Raw genomic sequence first — 17,872 nt, forward strand, 5'->3', positions numbered from 1 at the left:
AAAAATGATTTATTATTTTAAAAAACTAAACTAAATGGTGAATGAATAATTATTTTAAAAATTTAGAATTTAATGACACAAAAAAAACTGATACTATCTAGATGTCGCCAGTTACAAACTTTCCAAAATGGCGGATAACATAAATATATCCATGTGTAGATAGAAAACACTTTGTTTCTATCTATAAAAATGAGAAACTATCAAATTTAAATGTAGGTTTTTTTTGATAAAATAATTTATTGAATAAATTCATAAATATTTAATTTGAAACTCAGCATTTAGTTAATAAACATAGAGAAGTTAACTCCTTAAGATAGTTTATTTTATTGCACTCCGTTTTAAACGTGTGACACTGGCTAGACAAAGGACGTCGGATTCCACATAATAAACATTTCTCCCCTGTTAGATACAAAATCTTCAAGATGTTTTGGTGGATGGCAAACAGTCATTGGTCTTTTGTTGTGTGTTGATTCCATCAAAGATGTTTGGTTTAATATTTGCATCATCAATCTATATTTTGGTAAGAATTATTTGATTTTGATGATGATGCATTGTCTTCTTCAGGAGGAAATATTTAACAAGTTACAACACATTAGAAATAGCTCCGGGTATCCACTTCTGATCCTTGTCATAATTTCTATAAAGCACAGAGTCACCAATCTACTTTTCCAGATTGAATCTAACATTAAAAGGAGTAAATCATTGGCTAATTATCAAATTTCCTCTTCAAAAACACTATTTATGAGATTTAATTAATGGAGTTATTTTTTTTATATTGTTAAAAATCTGATTAACATCCAAATCTCAATTACAATATTTAAGAAAAACCATAAATGATAAATCAGTTCAAATCAACAAATTTTTTTTTACCAAACTTCAAAAAACAAAACTTGTTTAGATTTTGTAAATAAAAAACTTTTCTTCAATATTAAAAAAAAGTCCACTTTAAAAATAAATACAAACCTTACACTTACAAAATAAGAGATCAAATAGGCTAAATTTGAAATAATTTTTGCATTATAAAGTAAAAATATAATAATAAACAATGGTAGAAAAATTATTTACTCATTCTGTATTATTTATTGTGTATTCTGTAACAGTACTTAGGTAGAAACTTCCCTACAAAAGCAGGGAATCTTTATCCTTATTATTTAAGTGTATTTCTCTTATTATTCTAAATTTTGTTTTCTCTAGCATTTTCAGTAAAATCAATTATGTTACAATCATATTGTGCATTAATATTATGAAATAATTTTTTTAGCTTCATATATAAAGTTCTAGATGTGTAATTCACATGAATACACATGTCTGAAACTTTAAAAATATTTTATTCATGTTACTGTATTACCTATTGGAATTATATAAATCTAAAATTAGATTTAATGTAGAATTTTGTAGATGTTCTTTATTAATTATTCAGGAATAAATTGTGATGAGTTGTATAAAAGAATATGAAATTTGATTTGTTTAGTAGTCTTGTATGTAGAGTGAATACTTTTCATAAATAAAAATGACACGAAATATTTTGATTTTGAATAAAGATGTTTTATTTGTTTAAATATGAGATTTTGCAATTAATCCAGGCTATACAGTTGAACCTGTCTATCTCAAACATACTTAACTCAAAATTTATTTTTTCTCCTGCATTTTCAGCTTAAATTCAATATAATTTCAGAAAATCACTTATGGCTGCTGCTATTTTCGTTGTGAATTTGTCTCTTTAATCCGATTTTTAGTTCGGTAGACTATCATATACAGCATTCAGGTTATGAATTTCCTTTATTGATTTGTTATATGCATTTCGGACTCAATTGTAATTTAAGTCCCTCTTCAGTACAAACTGTTTAAAAAATTTTATATACAATTACTTAAAAATTATATACAATTAGTGAGATTACAAAAAAAATTTTCGCGTGTAGATAATATTTACTGATTAGATGCAACGTATTAATGTGAATATGTAGTTGAAGTGTTTTTTAAATGGCTGTATTTTTATTCTTTTACAACGTTACCAATTATACACCGAAGTTTTTAGAAAACAGAATCTGAGGTAACGTATATTGTTTAATGGTTTTGTGTCAGTAAATATTATCTACACGCGAAAATTTTTTTTGTAATCTCACTAATTGTATATAATTTTTAAGTAATTGTATATAAAATTTTTTAAACAGTTTGTACTGAAGAGGGACTTAAATTACAATTGAGTCCGAAATGCATATAACAAATCAATAAAGGAAATTCATAACCTGAATGCTGTATATGATAGTCTACCGAACTGAAAATCGGATTAAAGAGACAAATTCACAATAAATTCAATATATTTTCCATGTTTATCTCAAATAATTTTTTCCCAAATCCTCTCAAATTATGGACTGAAGTATCAATTACAATTTCAAAGCTCAGTGACATTTTGATAACATAAACTGTAGTTGAGAAACATCTTGCAATACAATATATAGTTGCAATTAATGCTTTTCTCTGGCTATAAGCTTGGCTTGCATTTTATTGCTTGAAGAAAGTTGGCCATTAGAAACTATTGAAGAAGTATTTCTGTTAAGGTATGTCAAAATGTTTTATTTATATCTGATACAGAAATGTACTGTACTTACTTTTGTATTAATAAAATACAGTAATGGTACCTTCAATCATGCCTATTACTCTACTGTATAGGAACTTCAACATCTCAAAATCTGTTTCAAATTTTTACTTTCCCATCTCTGTTATATATAACAGTGGGAAAGTATGGCAATCGGTCAAAAAATGACCCCCAAGATTTTTACATTTTTGGATTCTGGACCTTGAATTGTTGAGAAATGCAAAAAAATTTGGGGGTTTTTCCTGTATGCATGGATGTTAGTGTGTGTGTGTGGGTATGATTTTATTCACTCTCTTTGAAGCATAATAACACCTATGCTTTTTATCAAATATTTCTAAAATTTTGCAAGGATCCGTGTGTATTAGGGAGATTGATGCTATTAAATTTTGGTGGTTAAAGGTCAATATGGTGGGGAGATAGAGGGGGATGTGTTGTATCTCGAGTAGGGTCAATGTAATGACAATTTTATTCCTTATTAGCATTTGCAGTTTTTTATAAAACTCATCCCTATTTTCAAGATTAAGCTTTTTGCAATAATTAAAATATAAAAGTATTTTAATAACAGATGGTGCCACCAAAATTTTAAATGTTGCTGGAAAAGTTAAGCAACTTGTTGCTAGATTTCTTTTCTTATTCCTGTGAAATTCAAGATGGACTGGTTCAACTGTATTTATGTTTGATATGTTTCTTGCAGTAATTTTAATTTGTTATATGTAGACATATTTTTTAACTTTTTTATTAGAACTGTTAGAACTGTATTTGTCCATCCTCTTTGTAGGAAGTCAAAAAATGACATTTATAATTATGGCTAATTTTTTTGGTTTTTATTATTATTTATGAAATGCAGGGAAAATAACTTAATTTGACTTGGTATGCTTTGTTCTTTGTAATTGATTTATGTTCTGTTTTTCATCTGGAAGTAGTTATTAATGGTTATAATCTTTGAAGAAAATACCACTTTTCTCAAAATAAGATATCTTTATAATTAAAATTTAATTATGTCAAATAAATATTTTGCTTCAGATTGGAATATAAGTGATTTTTGAAAGATAATGAAGTTATAAATTTATTATCAGATAATAAGTTATTGTCATAATACTAGAACATTACATTTTATTATTGCTGATATAAAATAGTTTTTAAATATTTATCATAGTTCAAAATGTAATATATAATTTTTATAATCACTATTTGTTTATAGAACCTAATGTAATTGAAATATAATGAGATAATTTGTTATATTTTGAGAAATGAGAAATTATTATATCATTTAAGTAATGGAATTCAGAGTAAAAAAAATAGTGAAAAGCAACCTACATTCAGAAAAATAGTATTTCAAGATTTTCAGCAAATCTGAATCTGAGGATAAAGATATGGATAAGGTTGAATAGGAAAATTCTGAGTGAAGAAGTTCTGTAAGCCATTAATTAAGTGTAACACACCATTTTGTTCACTTATGTGAAGATAAGTTGACATTATCAAAACTACTTATCAATAAATTTTTTCAGTTTAATTTATTTATTTTAAATGTTTAGTTTTTAACGTTTCAAGATAATTAAAAATTATTTTATCATTGTTTTTCATCATTTAATTATAATCAGTGTAGATTTTATAATGTACAATGCTGATTTGTGTTAATAATTATTATTATTTTTAATTTTAATAATAGATGTGTATATTTGAGAAAATAGTATAAAATAATGAATCAATTTTTTATGTATAAAAATTGTAAATAGAACAAATTTTCTGCAATGTTTTATTTTTAAAAATTTGTATTTTCTTTCTATATAATATTTTCATAATTTCTATTTAATATTTTTTCTTTTCTAGTTTTTCTTGTTTGAATGGCAATGATAAAGTCAAAAATGGCAGAGTTTGGACCAGATTCTGGAGGAAGAATGAAAGTACTTTTTCTCAATTTTTTGTTTTTTTAAATAATTAATTTTTTTCATTTAAATAACTAAATAATAATATGCTATTTTTAATAATAATAATAATAATACAATTTTCTGCTAAATTGTCCCTTAAGTTTATCATTAAGATTTGTAAATTCAGATGCTTATATTTTTTAAATTTACTGCTAGATGTTTAAAAATGAAAAACAAAAAAAATTTTTTTTGGATTATAGTATGACCCTGCTTTATAATACTTGAAGATGAAAATTTGGTACAATAAGTTGTTTTATTTTATGCCTTTTCCCATTTAAAAGATAAAATATTTGTTAAAATGAATGCTGATCAATATTTAAAAGAACAAAACATTCTAATTTTGAGGATGACAAGATTAAAACTCATATACACACTGATTAGGTAGATGGCTTGCTTCTTTTTTCATTTTTATTGTGCCATCATTCATTAGCTGTAATTCTATTTGTTTTTAATGCAACTGTGCAATTTATTAAACATTATCTCTACATTGATACTTCTATTGTGATTGTAATTGGGCTGCAGTTTTCAAATTGTAGACCATGTCACCAGAAGTTGAAATCAAGTTGATGGTACTTAAATAACTAATGAATAGTAAGAATTTATTAGTCTATTATATCAGATATTTTACATTTAATAATCACAATTTATTATTGGTCTTTTTGTTGTAAACAATACATTGCATTGAAATGTAATAGTAAACTATCTTATTAAATATAAATTATTTTTGTATTTAATTTTTAATTTAAAAGCCCAAGACATTAATTTAATATAATGTCTGCTTCTCAGTTTTAAATGAAGTCTTTCTAAATAATTTATGACAGTAAAATAATTTAAATTTTTAAAGAAAAAATATTAACAATGAATTGAAATTTGTAATCATCATAAAGTTAATTGTTCTCAATAAAGAGATTTCATATTAAATTTAATTAATACAGTGTAATAGAAGGCTGAAATAGCAAAGAAGTCTGTCTCCTGTTTTAGAACTTAGGTTTGAATCCAGACTGTATCCTTAGGAATTTTGCATCTATGATTTGGCCTGATTGTGTCCAACTCCATCCTTTACTACCTAACTATCCTATTACAAGCACATTAAAATATACTCTTAGAGCAGGCATGAGGACCTATACTCCTTGAGTTTTTTTATGTCCTATATACTATCAAAATCTTTAAATGTATTTACATCATAACTAATTAATAATAAGTCTATGTATCTATTGAACAAAAATTCTAAACCAGAGCTTCTTAGACTTTTCCATTTATGCCTGCTTTTTGCCCAAGAACATTTTACATGACCCTGGTATACACATATGTAGGTACTGTATATGAAATATATATACAGATAAAATATAAACTGATGATAAATTAAAGAAATTTAATTTCAAACAATTCTTTATTATACTTATAATTTTACCACTTATTACCATTTATTAGATAAAAAGCAAATTTGCATACTAATGAAATGGATATGCTTGTTTATTTTTGCATGAAACATTAAATCTTGGCTGAATATTTAATACTGAAGGACACAGGATATCTTCAACATTTTTCAGAGTTTGTCAATATTTTTCAATATTTATCATTAAAGTTTGATTTTACAATCATCAGTGATGAAAATGAAAAAGAATATAACAAATATAGCAAAAAGCATAATGAAAAGATTGTATGATAATGAGAATTTAAATAATATTCTTTAGCCCACTTCATACACACAGTGATAAGAGTAAAGATCTTAAGTATGAATTTTGTCTCAGGAATTAGAAGAATCAGTTCTATTAATATAAAGCTTGGGCACCAATCAAAATGACTGAGTGGTTTCAGTTCTTTATCTCAGGAAATAAATATTTATGAAGCCATGGGTAAAAATGCCCTATTTTGCATGAAATCAATAGCAAAATAAGTGGAAAAGAGCAAAAATGAAAGGAATTTCTCCAATTTTTGTATCAAAACAAAGGACTTGTTTATCAGAAAATCAACAGACTGTTTGTGTTTATCAAGAAATTATTTTAATACATATTTTTAGTAAATGTAGAAACAAAATTAATTTTTAATATATTTAAAAAATTAAGTAAAGGCAATTATGAGACAATAATCTTATATCTTCTAGTCCAACTTTGTATGGTTTCTTCTGCATCATTTTTTTTTGTAATTAATCCAGGGCTTTTATAAATAAGTTAAATTTTTTAAATCTGAAGATTCTTAAAAATTTAAAAAAGCACGTCTTGATTCTCAAGAAAAATTTTTTTTACTAATTCAGGAATTCTCAATTCTCAATAATCCAAAAAGTTTGGGAAAACACAATCCCTAATTGCAATATACAATCCAAGGAGGTACAATAGTGTTTACACTTACATGCTGAGAAATGACAACAAGAAAGTTTTATTAAAATTTTTATTTTCAGTAATTAAAATATTACGTTTCTATAAGAGCACAAAACTTTGTTGGCATATTGGCATTACCTTAACGTGATGGCATGTGCAATGCAAAATTTGAGAAAAGTAAATGGGAGTAGAATGAGACTGATTAAGGGAGTAGAAATAATTGAAAAAATCCAGCAATGTATTGCTTAATTGTCCCAACAACCTTTGGTGATACCATCTATTAAACTATAAAAAGTTTTTTAAATAAAATATAACAATATTTTATATGTCAAATATAAAATTATATAATACTAGCTGTTACCCGTGACTTCGCCCGCGGTAGTTTTGCAAGCAAACCCCATTTATATTCAGTATTTCAACAATCATAGTAATTGTTATATAACACCTACTGCTGAAAATAATGAGAATTGCCGAAAATCAAACTAACTATTTTCAATTTGATCAATCGTTCTATAATCGAACCAATATGCAATAACAAATTCAAATTTAAAACGGTTCAAACATTTGGTTAAAAATGCAAAAATATATAAAAATATTTATAACAATATCTGAAATGTTATCAATTTAATACACCTAAGTACTCAATGAAGACTAAACGTAGTTGAAAACAAAAAATCGCATCTAAAATAGTACAGTAGAAGCCGTTCTTCCGGTTAAGCCTTAATGCTCTCCCTCACCCCCGCGGGGGAATTTCTAAAAATCCCTTCTTAGTGTGCGTTTTCATGACATACCCTAACTGTGTACCAAATTTCTCCTCTTTAGGTTCAGCGGTTTGCTCTGGGTGATGATGAATCAGTGAGTGAGTCAGTCAGTCAGGACAAGCAATTTTATATATTTAGATAATAAAATATAACAATATTATAACATGCCAAAAAGCCTAAAAATCTATCAGTTTAAGCTTAAGAAAGCTTAAAGTGATGGATTTTATTAAAAATTGTAAATGCTAATAATGAGTAAAATCATCATTAAGTCTGACTCTACTGAAGATACACACAACCCCCTTTATCTCCACCCTTTACCTTTAATTACCAAAATTTAATAGCATAAATCCCCTAATAAACAAACCACCCTGTAAAATTTCAGAAATTTTCAATAAGCACAGGAGTTATTAAGCTTCAAAGAGGGTGAACAAAATTGTGCCCCACCACACCATCCATACATATAGAAGAAAACTCCTTGAATTTTTTTTCATGTTTTGATGTTTCAAGGTCTTAAGTCCAAAATGTAAAAATCTTCAGGAGTCATTTTTTGACTGATTGCAATACACTTTCTCTGGGAAAGTAAAAGTAATAACATATCACAGTGAGGAAAGATGTATGAATGTTTTATTTCTCTGTTATTTATCCATAATTTTTAATTTTAAATCAAATTAGTTTTGTAATTATTTTTGCTAACCAGTATTGGAGCCAAAATCTGACAGGAATGTTTTAGGTTGACACTTTGACCTAAAACATTTTTGTCAGAAACATTATCTTCCCAAACAGTTTCCAAAGTATTCACAACTCTCAAATTCTATTATGTGAATCTATAGTTTAAGAAATCCTGTTCTAAGCTCAGAATGATAAATTTGAGAATTAGTTAGCTAGAGTATTCACACTTCTTTCAAAAACTAGTATACTTGGCAGTGTGTACCAATTATAATTAATAAGCTTTATTAATTGAGTTTAAACATCTAAGATTTCCTAAATATTAAAAAAAGTCACTTACCTGAAATTTATCACTTTAATTAAGTAAATACAGATGTTTTGTCTTAAATTTTTCATTTAAAATATTTAAATGAACAAAAATAATAATTTTATTGTTTATATTATAATATTACATATAATCAGATTTTACATATAATTTACATAACATCTGATGTTTTTAACATTTTGACACATTCTCACATCAAAACAGTGTTATATTACTCTTTACTATAGAAAGGTTGCCCTTTCTTTACCTGTCTTAGAGTTGACAAGATAAAAAAGTTTAGAATAAAACAAAAAAAATATGCCTATGATTGATGAAAACAGTTCATTTTGAATATTTTTTGATATGCAAGTATTAATTTTAATAAGTTAAATTTGAATGTGAACTTTAATAGAATAAATGTAGGTAATTTGTCATTTAAATTTTTAAAGTGATAGTACTTTAAAGTTTGTATTATAGATATATTATGATATATTATTAATACATAAATAGTTTTACATAAGAATAATACCAGTACATTACAAAATTGAATTTGTTTAGGGTGTGACAATTGTAAAACCTATAGTATATGGAAATGTTGCTCGTTATTTTGGAAAAAAACGTGAAGAAGATGGACATACACATCAGTGGACAGTTTATGTGAAACCATACAGAAATGAGGCAAGTTACAAGTTTTCCTTATGCAAGTTGAATATATTTTTTTTTATATATTGTATATATTTATTAAACTTTTATATTTTAATTTGTAGGATATGTCAACATATGTGAAGAAAGTACATTTTAAATTACATGAAAGCTATGCCAATCAAAATAGAGGTAATGTGTTTAATTAATAAAATTTTTATGTTATAACTAGCTTACCCATCGCGCATTGCTGCAATTTCAGAAGAAAGGAAATTCAAGCAAACTCGTTATGATAAAATTCAATTTACATTTTATCATTTTTATCAATTTGCATTTTATCATTTTTATTGAAACTTATTATTATTATTCATTTTCGTTGGGAAAATGTTTCAAAGTGTCGTTTCAATTCTATTTATTTATTGGAGTGCTTGTGGATACATGATATTTTTTGTTTTTCTGTCTGGTGCATACACAAATAAATCAGGTTTTCCGACACGTGAGCTGGCCACATACAGTTGTCCATGTGAGAAGCACGGAGCCCACACACTTGCAGCGATTGTCAGAAGTGCAATATTCCCCATTTTTATATATTTTTTTAATCCTTTATAATTTTGATTATTTAATTGCTCCTTTCTCTCTTCCTTTGCATGTTGTGAAATTTCTGATAGTTGGGTAATAAACTGTTTTATTGTAATTTGTCTTTTTAAATTATTTTGAGTTGATATTAAAGTTTGGAAAAGGGGATCCCTAGATCGGTAAAATAGGCAAATTTCCTTCTACAACTTCGGTTGTTGTTTGGGATACAGTTAAGGTTTTAACGAAGTTTGAATGAATACATAATTAGCAAAAATGGTTGAAATAAAGTGATTAAACAAAAATTATTACAAATATCGTAAGTAACAGTTCACAAATACATATATAGCAATATTTTTTGAAGGGGGAAAATGGCCTTCACAATTTGAAATTGATTGAACACAAAGTGAAATGCTCGTATAAATGCACGCCATCTATTGTAGAATAAATGTACTATGCCAGAAACCTTCGTGGGAGTGTATTAAAAAACTTCCCAAAGCTTCATGGCAATCATACTATGCCAGAAACCTTCACGGGAGTATATTAAACAACTTCGCAAAGTTTCACGGCAATCGAATAAACAGTGTGGTAATGCATGAAGGACAGACACACACACACACATTAATTTTTATATATATAGATTTAAGTACATAGGTGTATAAGCTTAAATCCGCTATTTTTTAGTCAGAAAAACACACGTTTTTCTTAGAAAGCAAAAACAAATTTATTCAAAGTACTTTCCCTCACTAGTGACACATTTGTTCCATCTCTCGGGCAATGTGTGGATACCATGCCAAAAAAATTTCTTCTCTTTCGAGGCAAACCACTCATCAAGCCATTTTCGGACGTCTTTGTAAGAATCGAAGTGCCGCTCAGCAAGCGCGTGGCCCATCGATGAAAAGAGGTGATAGTCGGAAGGGGCCAGGTCTGGTGAATAAGCGGGATGGGGTAGCACCTCCCAGTTGAGTGTCTCCAAGTAGTTTCGGACCAATGTTGACACATGCGATGGTGCATTGTCGTGGAGGAAAATCAGCTTGTCGTGTCTTTGCTGATAATCCGGCCTTTTTTCACGCAGAGCACAGTGCAATTTGATCAGTTGTTGGTGGTAGCGGTGAGCATTGACAGTTTCACCAGGTTTCAACAGCTCATAGTAGACAATACCCTGCTGATCCCACCAAACGCACAGCATTGTCTTCCGTCCAAAGCGATTTGGTCTTGGGAAAGATGTTGATGGTTTGCCTGGATCAACCCACGATTTCTTGCGTTTAGGATTCTCAAAATATATCCATTTCTCATCGCCAGTTACAATCCGATGCAGAAACGACTTTCTTTTTTGTCTGGCGAGCAAGATTTCGCATGTGTTTTGGCGTCGCTCCATCTGCCTATCGTTCAATTCATGCGGCACCCATTTTCCAATCTTCTGAATCTTTCCCATGGCACGTAGACACATGGAAATGGCTGGTTGAGTAACACCCAATTGCTCGGCAAGCATTTTTTGCGATTGGGTATCGTCCTCATCCAAAAGAGTCTGCAGTTGATGGTCCTCAACCTTCCTGGGCCGATTTTCACGTTTCTTGTTGCTCAGGTAAAAATTTCCATTTTGAACTGACGAAACCAATCTCTGCACATGGTTTCTGATAAAGCTCTGTCTCCATAAGCCTCCACAAGCATTCGATGTGCTTCAGCAGCCGATTTCTTCAAATTAAAGCAGAAAAACAAAGCTTGCCGCATATGCTCTTTTTCTGGCACAAAAGTAGACATGATTACAAAAAAAAAAATATATATTGTATGAAATATCTGATGATGTGCACTGATTAATGTTGACAGACGTCAAAATCATCAAAAAAACAATATGGCGTCATCATGGTAACTTAATACGCTCACTTACGCCATCTATTAGCAAACAGCGGATTTAAGCTTATACACCTGGTATGTAAATGTAAATACTTATATTAAGGGAAACCAAAACATAAACTTTTCAAAAAGGACAAGTCAAGACATCATTTTGGATAGTCTACATTTGTGATTTTAATAAACTTTGATGTCCTGGAATTATTAGTTTAAATGAATAAAATATAAATAAAGTTTTAATTTAAGAAGATTAAGATTTTATTATTATATTTTTATTGTTACTTTAAAATAAAACAATATTTTTGTTATAGACAACAGTTGAACTGACATTTTTACTTTTTTATAGCTATGTATTATTTGGCTGTTAATCTGGACTTATCATATGGGTTTCTTAACTTGGTTTTTCTTTTATTTTTTAAAAAGAGNATGCCAACTACAAACGTACAGGGTACAGCAGCCACATATATATATATATATATATAAAGAAAAAACTAAATTAAGAAATTGCAATATGATAAGTCCAGGATAAGCCAGATTAATAGCTGAATAATACATAGCTATAAGAGAATAAAATCCTAAAAAGAAAAAAAGAACTAGAAATTGTAAGAATATTGTTTTATTATTTAACTCATTTTAATTAATCTCACATTTTTATGATTGAAAGACCATTTTAAGATAAATTAGTTTATTGAATTTTTGGTACTTATGGGTTAAGAGGATTCCAGTCGGAAATAACATTTTTTCCGAATAATGCAATTTTTTATTCGTCAAATTTAATACAATTGTTAAATCAAACAATAAATTACGATTTATAAAGATATAACAAAATTCACAAATTCTTATAATAAACCACTTGAATATGCAAATTGTTTTGTAGTATATATGGCAAATATGGCAAACAGGTAATATCTATAATCATCCTAATTGATTTTTTTTTTTTTTTNGAAATGAAATGGTTTAAATTTTTACAAGATATTATTATTATTTATTGTGAAATTTTGCCGTCCCCCTACGCTACGCTACTGCCAATAGTATGTTTACCCAGGTCAGAGTTGAGTTAGTAGGATTTATTGTTATCGGGACGTTTCCTGTCGCCGATATACAGATAGTCTAGAATTTGACATAAATTCAATGATTTGTTCTCCATTTGGTCCTCGTAGTAGTCGTCACCGATAGAAACTGAATCGGCTCAGGCACTGAACAAACACGTGGTCGGATCCTTACCTGTTTCGGCAACCATCTTGGCTCATGGGTTAAGAGGACGCCAGTCGGAAATAGTGTTTTTTTCCGAATAATGCAATTTTTTATTTGTCAAATTTAATACAATTGTTAAATTAAACAATAAATTACGATTTATAAAGATATAACAAAATCTCACAAATTCTAATAATAAATATATAATACAGTAGAGCATCGATTATCCGACCCCCTATTAACCGTCACCTCGGTTAACCGACCGCGTTCTAGTCAGCAAATTCAAATGTCCGCTAGTGATGTGGCGCTACAATATTTGGCTATGTCTTGGCTACTTTAATATTATTTTTACGTGTTTTAGCTGGCAACACTGGATCGACCATGAAAGGGAGCCAGTATTTAAACGAGGCTTAATTTTATAATTTTTAACGATATAATAGCGACGATTATTATTATTATTTTTTTTTAAATTGATAGGCTTAACATGGAGGAAAATTCAACGCGAAGTAACTTAATATATTAATATACTAATTACATGGGATATAATAATATACTACACTAATAATGGATTTTTTCATACATTTCGGTTATCCGACTTTTCAATTATCCGACCAACCCGAGTCCCCAATTGAGTCGGATAATCGATGCTCTACTGTAATAATATGCAAATTGTTTTGTAGTGTATACAGCAAAAATGGCAAGTAGGTGATATCTATAATCATCCTAATTGATTTTTTTTTTTTTTTTCATTTTTACAATCTTATCAGTAAATTTTCTTCGTTTTAGATTTAACTTTACTAATCTATTGTTATTTTGATATTTTCATTCAAAATCGCGACTTTGATTGCTATTTCCGACTGGCGTCCTCTTAACCCATAAGTACCGAATTTTTATTAGGAATTTATTGTATAATTTATTAGTTATATTATTATTATTACTAATATTATTACAGTTTAGCATAAAAAAATTCTAATGTGTTTTATTTTATAATATATATACTTCAGTTGTTACAAAACCACCTTATGAAGTCACAGAAACTGGTTGGGGAGAATTTGAAATTGTCATTAAAATATATTTTCATGATCCAAATGAAAGACCAGTAAGTTATTGTAAAATTATTTTTTAATTATGTCATTTTTAATATAAATTTATATTTAAATTAATATTTGCATGTGTATTTATCTTTAACTGGATGGGGTTTTTAATATATACAGTATATTCAAAGTAATCATAATTAAAATGTCTATTCTAAGTCATCTGCTGAGAAATGTAACCAAACTGAAGAAAAATATTCTTTGGAAGATAAAGTGGTTTTTACAAAAAAAAATTTCGAAAATCAACAAGAGAAATTTGATGTTGCAGAGAAAAAGTATATTTACACCAATCACATCTATAAACAATTAATGATTGGCATGAAACATCTCATGTCTTTTTTTATAATCTTGTTGATAATGAAAATATGATAGCTGTTCATCTTACCTGAATATGCTTTTGCTTGTGAAAAGTATCAAAAAATGTTGTTGTTGTATTTTGGAATTCTAATGATGTAGGCACTTACAAATTTACTGACACCATATAACTAGAAGAATAAGTGCTTGATTTGGGGAAATCAGATGTTTAGAAGTGACTCTAGGAAGATGAAAAATGATTTGTCACAACTAGGGTTTCTCTAACAGGATCCCGGGATCCCAGCTGTTTTTTTAACACAGGAAATATTGTGAGAAATTCTTCTCATTCTGGGAAAACTCAATAAATTTCTTAAAAATTCACTTTTTTCTTATTTTGTGTTATGGTTGAAGAAATTTTGCAAATAGATATTATAATTAACTCATAAACTGTCAGAATACATTTATATTTATTAATTTTAAGCCTGCTTATTAGTTTTTTAAATTTTTGCTTGTTGTGGCATATCACAGATTGTCAATAATCAATATGTAGCCTATCTGTGGCAAGACACTGAAAATTCTTTACTTGTTGGAACCTGTAATATCTTGAATAATTGTGCTGATGCTGTCTTAATTTTTAATTATGCCCAATAGCTTCAACAACTGCATAATGCCAGGTTGTGCAAATTGGATAAGAATACAAACGAGTATGAAGTTCATAAACCTGATAATTAAAGCCAAAAGAACCACTAAATTATCGAGCCATAAGCTTGATGCCACTATTAATGCAGCTGAGGTAGTCAAATCAAGAATACTAGACAGCAAAAGAAGTACTGCAATGCATCTTGAAAATGAACTTGAAGTCTTTGAGGCTACAGGTGAAAAAACACATCTGTCTTTTCTTAAATGCATTAAAGACGATTCCACCCACATCCGTTGAATTGGAAAGGGCATTCTCGGTAGCAGGACTTTTCATTACAATTAAGAACCAGATTGAGTGATCAGAGTATTGACCATCTTTGCTTTTTAAAATATTAATATAAAAATTTACAATAATATTTGTTATTATGTTTTATTTAAAAAACAAAAATTACTTTTTAAGTTAGAAGTTTGATATAAGTGCATTTTTTCTTTAAATTTTCAATTCAATTCAAAGGCATTTTTTTTTTGTAAACAGTTTCCAACAAACTTTAATAAATTTTTTCTATTTGTGAAAATTTCTATGTAATTCAAATGTAACTTTTAATATATATTTTACACAGTGTTATTAAAATATTATTATTTTGGAGGTTGCAGAATGTATTAAATTACTTTAAAAAATGAAAAATAATTATATCGTTCGATTTTGATATATTTTTTATATCTTAAAAATAATTAATTATATCCCGGGAAATTTTTCACTTTTTCTTGAAATCCTAGGACAAGCAAATGACTAAGACCGGGAAATGAGAAACCCTAATCACAACAGGTTGAAGACATTGCCATTGCTATTATGTAATGATGAATGGATAATGCAATATCTTACGTAATGATAAATGATAATGCAATTGTCAAAATGCAGTTTGACAATTTCTTTGAAAAAATAATGTCATAAGAAAAGATCATTATAAAATCGCACATCATGAGATAATTCTGATAAATGAATTTATTGGGTTATATGAGAATTTTCATCATCTTCATATAATAATTGTTTAGTTTAAAAAATTCCTTCATTATATCTGCACCAAAAATAAGTAATACTATCTGCATTTATTATTATTTTTTTCTTGTGTTTAAAATTTTCAATTTAGTTACATATAAAATTTAATATATAATAAATGTTTATTATTTTAGGTTACATTTTATCATATTCTTAAACTGTTTCAAAGTGAAACAAATATTATGTTAGGGAAGAAGCATTTAGTTTCAGAATTTTATGATGAATTGGTAAGAATGTTTAAGTATTTATATGTATACATTTCAAAAAATGATTAGTTAAAAAATTTAAAAATTTTTTTAAAGATATTTCAAGATCCTTCTGCTATGATGCAGCAATTGTTGACAAGTTGTCGACAATTAACATTAGGACCATATAAGCATGAAACAGATTGTGAGTATCTTAGTGTAGGATATTTACAATTAGAATTTATATCACCTTCTATATATTTAATTTATGATTGTTTTTAAAAATATTCTTGCAGTTAAGTTTGTGAAAAATAATTTCCAAATTTGAAATACAGTAATACCCCGAAGTTACGCGATAGATGGGGCCGAGCGATAACCGCGTAAATTGGGGTATAATTTCACAGTTTGTGTAAAATCCAAATCGGATGTATGTAAGCTAATAAATGTTCTCGTTAATCTTGTCTCGTCTTTTGATTTGTTCATGGTTACAAGAAATCACCACATATTGTCTCTCAAGTCTCCGTAGATATAACAAACACAGAAAAAAATAACTCAAAATAAATTGTAGCTATGTGTCGATTCTGCGCAGCACGTCTGAACATGTAAGCTGAACAATAGTGTTGGTGGAGTGAGTAATCAAGAGTTGCATGGTGCTCAAACAAAAGACAAATCGACGAGATTTGAAAATCGTGTAAGTCGAGGTATTACTGTATACTGTAACTTTATTACATAGATAACTTTATTAATATATATCACTATAATAATATAATAATGAAAAGTTAAAATATAGTAAATTATTTCATTGAAAGAAATAGTTTATTATATCTTATATTTTAAACTTGGAAGTGTCCAAGTTTAAAATTAAATAATAATACAAAGCACATTTGCTAAGTTTTTGCAAAACCTACAAAAACTGTAATTTAGGTAATAATGGTAGTTATTTTGCTAAATACATACAATATAATTAAAAACAATTGCATTGTTTTGGAACAAAATAAAATAAAACAGAATATAAATTGATATTTATTTAAAAAGAATGTTTGTTTTGTTATCTAACACTTTTAACTATTCATGTGTAATAATAATAATAATTTTTGCAAAAGTGTAGTGATATGGGGCTTTCAAATTTTTGAATTAACCATGTATAATACTAATATTTTATTTTTGGCAGAAAGTGTATTGATTAAAGTATGTAATTTTTGTAATATATCAACACCAAATCTTCCCCAAATTTGGAATTACACACTTTTAAAACTTTACAGAAGCAATTATTTTGTTTTAAAATTAATTTAAAAATAATTTCAATTGTTTAATTGAATATGTGTTGTTGTATATTAAGCTTTGTAAAAATTTATTTTATTTATTTTGCTTTTTCAGTTGAAGAGAAAAAAGAAAAGACTCTCTCTGCTATACTTTCAGCAAAGAATAAGATAAGGTTAGAAATTGCAGATTTGAAAGAAAGATTGAAGGTTGCCAGAGAAACAATTGCTAGATTCAGAGAGGAGATTGTTAAAGCTGAAAATATTCAAGATCAAGAACATGAGAAAATTTAAATAATAAAACTTAACTTGATCTTATTTTCTGACTGTCAGCTAAAACATATTTTAGATTTTTTTTGTAACATTATATTGTGACAAATGATTACATGACACTGCAACATTTTATAAATTCATCATTACTTAGCCTACTTTTTTATTTTAAGTTTTGCAACAACTTTTTTTACAAAGTTATGTATATTTACTGTTTTTAAAAAATAAAACAAAATATTTT

At 27.6% G+C, this 17,872-nt stretch overlaps 1 protein-coding gene across 1 annotated transcript; it reads left to right on the plus strand.

Annotated features, from left to right (window-relative positions):
* The first annotated feature begins 61 nt into the window (after positions 1–61).
* On the plus strand, positions 62–17,872 carry LOC111614259 (YEATS domain-containing protein 4-like). Its single transcript, XM_023355638.1, has 8 exons — positions 62–212; positions 4,427–4,500; positions 9,132–9,251; positions 9,341–9,407; positions 13,838–13,932; positions 16,052–16,144; positions 16,220–16,307; positions 17,480–17,872. The coding sequence occupies exons 2-8, from the start codon at positions 4,441–4,443 to the stop codon at positions 17,653–17,655; spliced, it is 699 nt and encodes a 232-aa protein (XP_023211406.1). The 5' UTR covers positions 62–212; positions 4,427–4,440; the 3' UTR covers positions 17,656–17,872.

This window comes from Centruroides sculpturatus, unplaced genomic scaffold (genome assembly GCF_000671375.1).
Source record: "Centruroides sculpturatus isolate CEXI.00-Female unplaced genomic scaffold, Cexi_2.0 scaffold1997, whole genome shotgun sequence".
Taxonomy (NCBI): Eukaryota; Metazoa; Arthropoda; class Arachnida; order Scorpiones; family Buthidae; genus Centruroides; species Centruroides sculpturatus.